We start from the raw sequence: 12,507 nt of genomic DNA on the forward strand, positions 1-12,507 counted from the left end.
GTGAATCGTGATGCTTTACAAAACGTGTATTTATGTCAAAGATTTAATTTTTCATGTGGCTTTGGCGTGAAACTGGTCAGAGTTTTCCATGTGTTATTTAGTAATAAGTAATAACTGCAGGGGTTAACGCTCAATTCTGCCATATTTAAAACGGTTACATGTGACCCGTGTCATCGGTCGGCCTGTCCCTTAAATGATAAGGCAGCAAGCACCACGTGGTAACTGAGTCAGTGACGTCACCGCGCGTTACGCTCATTTACGTTCACCGTGTTTGTAAACTTCCTGAGGGAGATGTTGTTGCTAGCTTTTTAGCTAGCCGTTTGCTTATTACAGTAATGGATTAAACTACCAAATAACCAAGAGTAAATGACAGCACAGGACATAATTTAAGTCGGTACTCTTCGTAGGTCAGCGCACCAGCTGGACATTAAATCTTTCCAGTTCTTGGTGAGCTAACGTTGATAGACGTTGCTAAAGCAAACTACTTTGTAATTTTGAGCAGCGATCATGATGGCGTCTAGTTACAACGCCAGAGACCAGGACGGACATATCACCGTGTCCGGGCCCGGTGGCGGGACTCTGCGGAGCAAGAAGCCCGAAAACACTGCGTTTAAACAGCAGAGACTGCCCGCCTGGCAGCCCATCCTCACCGCGGGGACCGTGCTCCCTGCCTTCTTCATCATCGGACTCATATTCATCCCCATCGGCATCGGCCTGTATGTAACGTCCAACAACATCAAGGAGTTTGAGGTAATGTCACACGGACTGTCAGGGCAGGAGCAGTATGGCTCCTGGATTAACCACACGATGCTTATTTCTACATATTGACACGGCGATAATGTTAACATTTCTCTTGGAGCTGACTTGTGTATTCAGAGGACTCGCGCCAAATTCCAACCCCAAAACTCCAAAACATTTTTCTTCTTACTTTTCGTACTGACAAGTTTCCACGTCTCTTATGATTTAACTGAAACGTTTTCTGATACATTAAGTCCAGACGGTAAATTCGGCAACCAAACAGATGTTGAAATCGGTATAAAATGGTGTTTAATTCGTCAGGGATGAACGCAGTTTATCGTGACAACGTTTCTCGTGTAAGAGGAAACATTAAAATGAATGATCTTCAAATGGAGTTTGGCCTGAAGCTCTTTCACCAGACACGTAAGAATGTGATGTTGCCGCAGCTGTCAGCACTACTCGTTTGTACTGAAACGTTACTTCTGTGTGTATTTCTCCTTTGGATTGCTGCTCAAAAGTATTTATAACTTGTCCTGACCACACAGGGACATACCAGACTACCAGCCACGCCTGTGACCTTCTTACTGTTATGTTCGATTTAAAAATGTGCTTTGTCTCCTTGATCGCACATTGGTGCTGCTGTTTTGCTGTGTTGGTAAAGGTTTCCTGCTTGCTCACAGGTTGATTACACAGGTGCTGACATGTCGAGTCCCTGCTTCAACTGCTCCCAGAACTTCAGCTGGAACAGCACAAGGCCTTGTACCTGCACGATACCCTTCTACCTGGAGCAGCCGTTTGAAGTCAGAAAAATGTTGTTACAACTTCAGAGTATTTTCCTTAAATATCCACACAGCCAGTCTGAACACTTTATCACTTCTACTCTTATCTTAACCAACAGAGCAGTGTCTTCATGTACTACGGCCTCTCCAACTTCTACCAAAATCACAGGCGCTACGTCAAGTCAAGAGACGACAGCCAGCTGAATGGAAATATGGAATCCCTCAAGGTATGAGTTACTTCAGCAAGACGTCTCCAGTGACATGTGATTCAAACGAGTTCAGGACACGCCACTGAAAATGCTTATCACACTGCTTATCAGAGCTGCACGAGAGTCCTGAGATTTCAGAAGAGACTTTAGTCATAAATCCTGAGAAGGTTTAGTAGTTACACTTCAGTGCACACATAGCATTGTTGCTAACCAGCCTTCAATCAAATGATGTTAAAAAACCAAGAATTAGGAAAAGATTTTCTGTCACTGAGACCGTCTGTCTCTGGTTAAAGCGTTCACTCACACGTACTCACACCTGAATACAGTAGGAGTGAATCTGATGCGTCACATCTCGACTGTGTGAAGGTTTCAGTGAGCAGCCAGGCTAGAGATTTTTCTGTGCTAACTTACATTTTTGTAAAGAGACACGCGTGTTGCGGCCTTCAGTACAACCAGCAGGTGGTGTCATTTCTCATTAGTCTGTTTCTCATCCTCGTGTGTGTTGACAGGAGCCCAGTAAGGAGTGTGAACCATACGCCTATCACGAACACATTCCAATCGCACCGTGCGGCGCCATCGCCAACAGCATGTTCAACGGTGAGCCAGTTTCCTGCTCTGCTGACCGACCACACACGATCAGTATGACTTAAATAACTGTTTCTAATGGATCGTCTTTCCTTCTTGTGGCAGACACGTTGGAGCTGTTTTACAACGATCCCAACGGCACAAAGATCCAGATTCCTCTGACGAACACGGGCATCGCCTGGTGGACTGACAAGCACGTGAAGTTCAGGAACCCCGGAGTCAACAATGCAAACCTCACAGCTGTTTTCCAAGGTGCATTTACCTACATTACAGAGTTATCTTTCACCAACTTGTTGGAGGCGAAGAAGTGATTTTTTTTCCCGTCAGCTTCTGGTCGTCTGTCTGTAAAGCTACAGTACATCTGCTGCCCTTCAAGTCTGGTGATAATTTATAGTCTATCCAAAGCCTAATATGTTGTATTCCTCTGTTTTTTGAGGGGGGTTATTCCAGCATGCCCTGCTGCCACATGTACTCTCTGGAGGTGGAGTGTTAATCCGCCACTGAAAGTAGTCCCCAGCAAACGCACTCTTCCTTTCTGTTCCTTTCTGTTCTGTCTGTGTATATATTTTACATACACACACTGAATTCGTCTTCTCCTTAGATGAACACACACATGCAACACCCGGCAAATTACATGCAGTGAAACACACACAGGAGCAGTGGGCAGCATCAAGCGCCCAGGGAGCATATTGGGGGGGGGGTTAAGTGCCTTGCTCAAGGGCACATCAACCCGCTTATGGGGGGGGGGGGGGGGATTTTTTGCGCATTAATCACTCCACCACGCCCAAATTTTTCCTGGGGGAATCGAACCGGTGACCCTCCGATCACAAGCCGCTTCTCCAACCTCTAGGCCACGGCTGCCCCTATAGTTATATTTGTCAATATTTGTCAGTTGCTTTGAAAAAGTTACATCTTCAGAAGGAACCACTGGGCTTGGGGGTCCAGTCAGGGTATGCGAGAGCCGCTAACCCACGAATAGCTGGATATGTTCTCCATATACTGTATGTGTATCAGCTGAACTTCAGCACACAGCGACACACAGGCAGTGTGGGACGCACCACAGACAACATCCCAGATCCACTGAGTTGTCCTCATGGAAGCATCAGCCTTTCACTTCATCACCGCTCTGTTTTCTTTCTGTTTCAGGCACAACGAAGCCAGTGAACTGGCGGCGGCCCGTCTACGAGCTGGACACCGTCGCAGAGAACAACGGCTTTGTCAACGAGGACTTCATTGTGTGGATGCGAACAGCCGCCCTGCCAACCTTCCGCAAACTGTACCGCATTATCAATAAGACGAGCAACATGGTTCCCACTCTGCCCCGAGGAAACTACACCCTGGAGGTCGTCTACAGTATCCTTTACTGATACGACGCTGCATCGCATCGTCTGAAGACGCAGGAGAAGTTCACTTAATGGATGAGAAGACAGCTAAAGTCAGCTTCTGATGCATTTAAACTCACTCATGGCGCCACTTGCTGGTGCTCAGACCTGCTGTGGACGTACTGCACTTGTTAGTGAAACGTAGGGCATATGTAAAACATGTCTTTTTTGTTACGTTTTGGCAGGAAATTAGCTCCTTCGGCTACTGTTAGCGCTCACAGCTGTCGGGTTAGCATGTTAGCATTGTGAAACTTTGGTTGCACCGTCTCAGCCCGTCTTCTGGGACCTGATCGCGATATAACCGCCAGGTCACATGCCAGATCAGGTGCCTTTGTCAAAACCACTTTCACATGGTTGTTTGTTAAGTCCCAAATTATTGGAAATTTTGTAGCCATTAGCTTAATGTGTGGAAGAGTTTTGGAATAAGAAAAAAAACCTCTGGAAAAATGGGAAGTAGAAGTTGAAGTGGACAAGCTGTCTACAGGTCTGATTTGTAAGGCTGAGGTCGTTTTGGTCTGTGAACTGTTTCCTGGTCCTGTCTTTAACCAGCTGAACCCAGACTATCCTGTCCGCAGCTTCGAGGGCAGGAAGCGGATGATCCTGAGCACCATCTCCTGGATGGGAGGCAAGAACCCGTTCCTGGGCATCGCCTACATCACCGTGGGCTCAGTCTGCTTCTTCCTGGGCGTCGTCCTGCTCATCATCCATCACAAATGCGGCAACCGCAGCAACAGCGCTGACATGTCTAACTGAGACGTCGTCTGTCCTCCAGCTCATCTTTCAGCTGATCCTGTGACACATCTGTCAGGGAAAAACCTTCATCCAGAGGCCAAAAGTATAATGTCCACATTCTTCAGCAGTCAGACGTTTTTAGGGATTAAAATGGCTTGATGATGGCCGATTATTTGCCAAAATGAATAGAAATGTTGCCAAAAATTTGCAGCCGTGCTTGACGTCTAACAGCTTTTGACAGATTTTCCCTCCTGCTAACGTGAGCAGACTATCACGCTGATGTGTCACATGATCGGCTGCCGTAAGAGTTCCTATTCAGGTCTGGAAGTGTAATGGAGATTTAATAAGCTCCAGGTCAGGAAAAGTTTGGGAATGTGTAGGAAATGACTGCAGGACTTTAATGGGACCAAGACTGTGAGGACGCAGAAGACACGTCCCCCGTGTTGTTTCTGGATGGGTTTTTATGGAAGAGAATTTCCACCAGCGTGCTGAAAAGAAAGAATCCTGGAAGTCATTATAATGAGAAACAGTCTCAAAATAATGAATCGGTATCACAAAATCTTCCACTTTGGGAAACCAAATCATAATTTTGCGAAAGTTTCAGAATATTTCAGATACCAGCTCATTATTTCAATGAGGTTTCTTGTTGTACCGACTTACAGATCTGTTATTCTGGTCACATTGGTGGAAATGGGCTTTCGTGAGGTTTAACAAGCTGACAGGGACTTCATATACTACACTCAGACACAAGTTACACCTTGTGGGTACTCTTTAAATGAGCACTGGTTTGTCTTAACTCGGCACTTATACACTAAAAGAGTAATTGTTGGCTTTAGTCGTCCCTCCTGTCCATCCCAGCTGTCAGTGGACACCTTCATAGAGACAGCTGTGTAAATGGTGGGGCTGAAAATGCACAGCAAGATTGTTACCCTCCAGCTTCTCAGATGTGAATATTTGCTGGGTTTCTTCTGCGATATTAAAGTGAATATCTTTGGATTATGAATTGTTATTGACTGTACATATAAAGGGTATTTGAATAACTGATGGCCATTTTGTGCTTTTTTTTTTGGTGGACCAAACGACTAATCGAGAACATAATCAGATGAATCAGTAATGGCTGGTCATGTCGCTGCCAAGCAAGGGCAGGAGGGATGACCACGAGAACTCAGCTGGGTGACTTCCAGACCCCTGTAGGACCTCACTGCGAGCGGGTGCAGTGAAGTTGAGCTGGAGTGATGTTGCTTTGAGTCCTGAGTTGCATGCTGGTTAGGAGAGGCGTTAGTGCGGTTACTTTGTGCCTCGTCGTCGTCTGTGACATCAGCCCGCTTTTAAACTAAACATCACAGAGTCTCCACAGTTAAAACATGCTGAGCAGGTTCCACATGGACTTTCTGAGCTGTAATTAAATGTTTCATATTTATGTGTTTAATTTAAAGGTTTTAGAGAGATGTTTTGAAAGCCAGTATTTGCATGCTGGACCTCAGGGGTCTTCAGGTTTAAAGGTCACCGTCTCGGCTTGAGGAGCAGTAAGTTACGAGTGTGTAAATGTAATCCATAAACATATGGTGACGCAGTGTCGTGGCTTCATCCGTTGTTATTTACACACAGTAATACAGCATGATAGAACAGTGACTCAGTCCATGTGATGTTTTTCTGTTTACGTTGCTAATTGTGAAGCTAATGCGGGCAGTTTACACACGAGTCCTGCCGTTGTTAAGCTCAGATTATACATGCAGCATGTTGAAATGTGCCAGTTTATTTATTTTAATACATTTCACCAAGATAAGATGTTACCTGCAGTTATGAGAAGCACTGGATTTTTTTTATATTCTATGTTGTATTGTTGCTTTAAAAGAATAAATTTATCATTAAACTGAAGGAGGTTTCTCTGACTTAATTGTTCTTTGCTGTGCTTTATTAGCCTTGTGTGCGCCAGTGTTCAGCTGCAGCCATTTGGTAAGATGGTTCAAATTTACAGACAGAAGACAAGGGGGGAATTCACATCATGCAGCAGTACATAAAAGAACATCAGGAAGTAATGAAAGAGTAAGACATAAGCTTAAAAATAACTAAACATGAAGTAAACAAAAAGAAATAAGTTTAAGTTCAATGCATTTCAGTACTTATTGACTTTTTTATCCATCCATCCATCCATCCATCCATCCATCCATCCATCCATCCATCCATCCATCCATCCATCCATCCATCCATCCATCCATCCATCCATCCATCCATCCATCCATCCATCCATCCATCCATCCATCCATCCATCCATCCATCCATCCATCCATGTCCTCATTTGACAAGCTATGAGTTCGTGTTAAACACAGTAGGGGGCAGTAGAGCGCACAGGATATAGGCAGTCTGCCGTGAATCTCCGCGAAGAAGAAGGAGCCGAAAACGGAAGTGGAGTATTCTGGTGTCCTTGTGCGACTGTAGACGGACTGTGAAGATGAACAGACATCTATTTGTAAGTATTTAGCTGCCTGAAGTTGTCGTTTTCCTTGTGTCAAGTATTGTTTGACTAAGCAGGTAAGTGTACGTTCTGGAAACGAGTGACGAAAAGACAGTCGCGGCTACACTTAGCTACAAACTCTCAGGGGTCAAAGCTAGGTATGGTAGGATATCGCCGGAAGAGTTAGCATTAGCTTAGCTTCCATGTCAGTCTTATCGGCATTTTTCTCGTCGGTTATAATTTAGGTGAATAGAGTCAAACATTAAATATGTTGAAAGCTGATTTGCTCTATTATTTGTAGTCTCACTATTCGGTGGTGACTTTGCTGGTTTCCTGCTTTTTCCAGGCGCTCCAGCAGGTGGCGCGTCGGACGATCAACACCTCTGCCCGCCGGCACGTTGCAAATAAAGTCCCCGAGAAGCAGAAGCTGTTTCAGGTAAAACGACAAACAAACAAAGTAAACAGAGAACACAGCTGTGTTGTCCACTAGAAGAAACAGTGTCGCACTGAACAGTATAGTACCAATCGTTGGTAATGGCGGATTTGCGTCTCTGCGTTTCACTGCGGGGGATGTTCAGCTGTCAGTGCAGCGAAAGCAGACTGTCCGCGAGTTAACTGATTGCAGGAGGCGCCATTACTTCCAGTGATGAAAAAAATAAATAAATCTAACAAATTCTAAAATGCATTGTCAGATAGACTTGAGTAGCCATTAATAGACTTGGGCAGCCTGCCAAAGGAAAGTGTAAATGTGGGAAACACATGATGTGCTTGTGAGAGAAAGAGCTCTAAAAATAGACGAGCATATACTTACATGCTTAGATGCTTATGTGTTTATATTTAACTCAAACATGCGTCTGGTAATGTTGATATTGCTGTGGGCCACACAAATAAAATGAGTGTATGGGAAACCTGGCTTTTAGCCTGTTGTCCAGCAGCAGCTTCCATGTTCAGAGGTGTGGAGTGAGTTCTGTTGACTCTGAATGAGAGGCTGATTGATGAGGATGAAATGTGAAAAAAAAAAAGATAATAATTTCTGCTCAGTGTATGGCCCATGATGTGAGAAAATAACACAGTGACACAGTGTGCTGAGTCTGCAAACTGCTCACGTGGGACTTTGACCTGAACCTTTCCTCGCAGTGTGGGATTCATCAAATCGTCATTCGCTCACATTTTTCATGACTTGCTCCTCTGATGAGGTCGAGCGGGAAGCACTTCCTCGTTCTGTGGTGGCAAAGTTTGGAGAGCTCAAACCATGAGAATATGATGGAAGAAAATCTCAGCACTGTAGGAGATAAACGATCCCCAAACAGTTTCCTATCTGTGACTGTTGCTGGTTCAGTTCATAGTGCAGATCTCCGCACAGGAAGTGGTTTGAACTCCAGCAGCAGTAACAGTGACTCCTCTCTGTGAGGAAGTAGGATAACTTCAGACCTTTGTGTGATGATATGTTACACATGCTGATGGGTGCATGTTTCATTTCTTTAGCAGTGGTTCTTCTCATGAAGCCCTGAAACCTCACTTACTGTCAGTTTTGCTACCAAAGATAAGTAGCAAGTTTGTGAAAGCGATCTGAGTGGAGCACTAATTCTGCATGTTATACTTTGTTTGACCTGCAGTGAACTACCTGCATACAGTGCTTACTGAGCTTTATCAGCAGTCATGCTCACATTCAGATTGTGGCGGTTGTTGAGCAGGAAGTAGATCGTAGTTTCTGAAGTCGTCGCCGCTGGTGATTAAATGAAGCCCTTCCTTGATCTGCTGCCAAAGTCTACAAACTGGTGTCATGGCTGGTTTGTTCTCCTGTGCTGCTGGTGACTGGTGATAAATTTTAATAACCTGAATGACTGAATCCAGCCTGCAGAAAACCCAGACAAGAGCTCTGAATGACTAAAAACATCCATTTTAAATCTCTAATGGCGACGCCGCTGCTGTTAACAGCCAGAAGGTCAGTCTAGATGCTTTGGCTTTGACACCAGCATTAAAAGGTGAATCTTCTCCTCACAGGTGTGTAGTCTGTTTTTTATCTGAAACCATGTTCGTCTGCTGCAGGAGGACAACGGGCTCCCGGTTCATTTGAAAGGAGGCGCCGCTGACGCCGTGCTGTACAGAGCAACAATGGCCCTCACTGTCCTGGGTGAGAAATCGCTTCTCTGCTTTGAAACTCATCAGCTTCACTTCCTGCAGGATTTCTCACTTGTGATTTTCCTAAAAGCTGAGCTCACGACTTAGGAAGAGCACAAGTAAAAGAAATGTGAAAACAGATTAACTTCACCAAAGTTAACAATTTGATGTGTCGTCTCGTCTCCAGGATTGTTTTCTTTGGTGACTGCAGTTTGCTTCACGTTACAGTAAATAAGATCTGTTGTCTGTGATTGTCAGGAAAAGCAGGAAAATTATTTTGCATGTTTTGGGAAGTTACTAAATCTTCACACGGTCTCCAAAATCCCAAGAGATTGTGTCTGTTTTTGTCTTTTAGTTTGAGGTTTGAAGCGTAGGATAAATTGAGATGAAAGGAACAAACCCAGAAGCTCACAGCCGCTCAGCCATAGAAGTTCTGTTTAACACGTTCACCTGCTGAATATCACGTCCGACTAAGCAGAGCTGTTTTCCTTTCAGGAACTGGATATGTTTTGTATGAGCTGGTGAGGGTGTCGTTCCCTCAGAAGAAATAATAACTCTGCGGCTGTTTGTTCCCGTTTAAAAGCCGGCCAGCAGCTCGATGTCGTATGAAAAGATGAAAATGGTCCTTGACTGTTGGGCTGCGTGTCTCCTGTCATCCCGGTGGGAAACTGTTTCATGTTCATGGGATCAATATTTATTTCTTGTACTCTCTCTGGTGACCTGAGGATCAATAAACAATTCTTCTCATGACCAAACTCTGTTGGTGCGTCTGTCTCTGATCATTTTATGTGTTTGTTATTTTTAAAGTTTCTGACATCCCTGCAGTCGGTTTGTAAGACTGCAAGTATGGCACAAATCTTCTTATTGACAACAAAACAAGGTAATCAGTAAGAAATCATTATCAGATCTACAGCTGATTTGTCCAAAACTCACAAAAACAATGTAGATGATTTAACTGCCCTACAGGTAAGAAGAATACAGTTTTGAATTTGGGGCGAACTGTTCCTTTAACCATCGATTTGGGTCAGAATTCCTCAATCAGGGCATGGAAAGACCCCAACCTGCATTATTTTCAAATGTTTATGATGAAGTGTTGTAATGTTCGTGCAAAAGCAGGAAGCCGCGCGTTCCCTCAAAGCATTTCTGTGTGAATGTTCGGCTTGCCGCCACTAGAGGGCGACATTTACAAAGAAATGAGCTGAGATTTCGTTCGTACTGTTCAGTGCTTTTTAACAACATCCTCTTCCCACATGTTAAGAATCACACGCTGTTATGAACTTTAAGGCCTGTGTACAAGAAGGTCACATAAAACTTCCAGACTGGGAATGTTTCATTTGGCAAATACCTCGAGTTCATCTGTACTTTCTGCCTGGGCGGGTTCTTCTGTGTCGTCTGCTTTAATTCCAGTCAGAGCGCAGACGGAGGCAACCCCAGGCCTGTCCTGCTGTCAGTCCACACCCTCCACGGGTCCTTCAGCACTGCACCAACCACATGAGCTGCAACCTGCTGGTGGTGCTGACAACCGGGACGAGACTCCAGCTGACGGGTTTGTCCACGCTCAGTGTGAGGCCGAGTCCCGTGTCAACTGGCACGTGTGTGTCAGGTTATTAATGAGCGCTCGTACTCACATTCTGCGGAATGAGTTTTCTTCACCATCGCAGAGAAACATATTCAGAAGAACGTTTAACTCAGGACATGAACACGAGTTAGGCCGAGTTTTGGCTTTTTGATGCACTTTTGTACGTGAATTTTGGGTTATGACAACCAACAAATTTTGTTGCAGTTTGTGCCAAATGTGGGGATTTATGTGATTTATTGATTGCAATACCACGTTTGGGACTTTGGGGGCGCTATACGCGGACTCACATCTTCAGGGACACATTTTTTAAAAAGAAAGAAAATTAGATTACCTTATATTCAGCTTTTTGAATATTAACAGATTTTGCTATTCTGAATCAAGTGATTGTTTTCATGTGCCAGACGTTTTGCAGTTTTTTGGGGGATTTGGATCTGATGGTCAATGAGACTCGACCAGAAGAAAACTGAAGATTTGTGCTTTGCCTTTGGACAAAGTTGGGGGACATTTTGGTGGCTTGCGGGGTTCTGACCCTTTAGCTTTGTGTTTCTGTATGACTGGCTGAAGGTTTGGACAGGCTTTGTTTTAGCTGAGTGATCTTAAACGTAAATTGGAATTTAGGCAACTGAAATCCCGATCAGGGACGTCCGTTCCGTCCCCGAAAACCGGAATGATGCACTGCAGAGGAAAAGACTGACTTGGGGTTTAGTTTACTAGACTGTGTAATATTTTCCCATTGATTCACGGAATGAAAAAGGGGCTAAGAGCCTCGCTTTCCCCGCGCTGCTCCCCCTCTTCCCGAAAAGCGGATCTGCGCTGCTGCTTGCGGCCGAGACGCACAGAAGCCTCCATCACCGGAAAGGAATGCAGAAAACTATGTAAAAGTTTCCGAGTGTGTGTGTGTGTGTGTCTTCCAGCACATTGAGAGGTTGCACATCATTTTTTTGGCCCGGCTGGATGTCGTAAGAGCCCGCGGCGGGGCAGGCAGAGCTGGGAGCAGCCCCCCTGTTAAGTAGCAGATTGTGTGGCGAGTCTTCCCACTTGGAAAGAGACTCGCCGACGCGTCTGGGAACCAAAACCCCGCGGAGCTCTCTGACTGAACACCGGACCACCCCACTCTCCCTTTTCTCAGGTTGGCGGTCTACAACAGAGACTTAAACCTTTTGTTTATTTTTAATTTCTTGAACCAAACCAAAGAAATTCGACAGCCTCCTCAGTAGATCAGTCCTGCATGAGTTTTTCAGTTTCAGGTGAATTATTTGAGTTCCAGATGATAATATGACACGTAGGTTATACTTTTAACGAATCTGTCATTTCCAAACATGAGTTTCTCTGATTTTCCACTTAGCATTCTTTTTTAATTGGGATTTTTTTGGGGAAACGCGAGGATTATTTCTTGTCTTTGTGGTGCGTAATTGCGCACGGCGCCCGGATTTGATGCTCCGTCATTTTGAACCGTGGGAAGTCTTTCTCTCCGTTAGAGAGGTCGCATCGCATCAGCAGAGATATTAGATACCAAACTGGACCCTTTGCAGTGTAACTGCACCAGAATTTAGGCTGCTTTAGACGGGGAAAAACGAATCTAGCGCAGATTTGAGACAAATTTGCCAGTTTGCGCGTCTTTATTCCCGCAGTTATAACATTTTTCATGATATTAAATCGGTTTTATTGGTTGTTTAAAGCTGTTAGGTTTTGCACTTTTGGACATAAACCATCGATACACGTAAAGTTTGTCACCTAATAATCTTTTGGCGGTTGTGCAAATATGACTGTTAATTATTCATGCCCCAAAGCTGCATTTTCTGGTGGCTTTTGAGCATCTAACTGACACTAGATGTAGATTTATACGAGAGCACATTAACACAAGGCAGGTGATGAAGGTCTGATTCCCACATTGGGGCTGCGGAGGTCTTGTGAAACCCCGAGGCTG

General features: G+C 44.7%; 3 protein-coding genes across 6 annotated transcripts in view; all 3 read left to right on the forward strand.

Annotated features, from left to right (window-relative positions):
* Positions 1 to 230: 230 nt before the first annotated feature.
* On the forward strand, positions 231 to 6,303 carry LOC124050718 (cell cycle control protein 50A-like). The gene is made up of 7 exons (XM_046373513.1): positions 231 to 750; positions 1,419 to 1,538; positions 1,637 to 1,744; positions 2,236 to 2,323; positions 2,417 to 2,563; positions 3,458 to 3,664; positions 4,253 to 6,303. Exons 1-7 carry the CDS (start codon positions 508 to 510, stop codon positions 4,444 to 4,446), a joined length of 1,107 nt encoding a protein of 368 aa, XP_046229469.1. The 5' UTR covers positions 231 to 507; the 3' UTR covers positions 4,447 to 6,303.
* Positions 6,304 to 6,743: 440 nt separating this feature from the next.
* LOC124050119 (cytochrome c oxidase subunit 7A2, mitochondrial) lies at positions 6,744 to 9,756 on the forward strand. Its single transcript, XM_046372280.1, has 4 exons — positions 6,744 to 6,895; positions 7,227 to 7,316; positions 8,930 to 9,014; positions 9,497 to 9,756. Exons 1-4 carry the CDS (start codon positions 6,878 to 6,880, stop codon positions 9,550 to 9,552), a joined length of 249 nt encoding a protein of 82 aa, XP_046228236.1. The 5' UTR covers positions 6,744 to 6,877; the 3' UTR covers positions 9,553 to 9,756.
* A 1,114-nt stretch (positions 9,757 to 10,870) lies between these two features.
* Positions 10,871 to 12,507, forward strand: part of col12a1b (collagen, type XII, alpha 1b) — a 104,640-nt gene continuing 103,003 nt past the window's right edge. For all 4 annotated transcript variants that reach the window (XM_046372281.1, XM_046372282.1, XM_046372283.1 and 1 more), the window contains exon 1: positions 10,871 to 11,709. The gene's annotated coding sequence lies outside the window, so the exon portion shown is untranslated. The remainder of the gene's footprint in view (positions 11,710 to 12,507) is intronic.

This window comes from Scatophagus argus, chromosome 19 (assembly GCF_020382885.2).
Source record: "Scatophagus argus isolate fScaArg1 chromosome 19, fScaArg1.pri, whole genome shotgun sequence".
Taxonomy (NCBI): domain Eukaryota; kingdom Metazoa; phylum Chordata; class Actinopteri; family Scatophagidae; genus Scatophagus; species Scatophagus argus.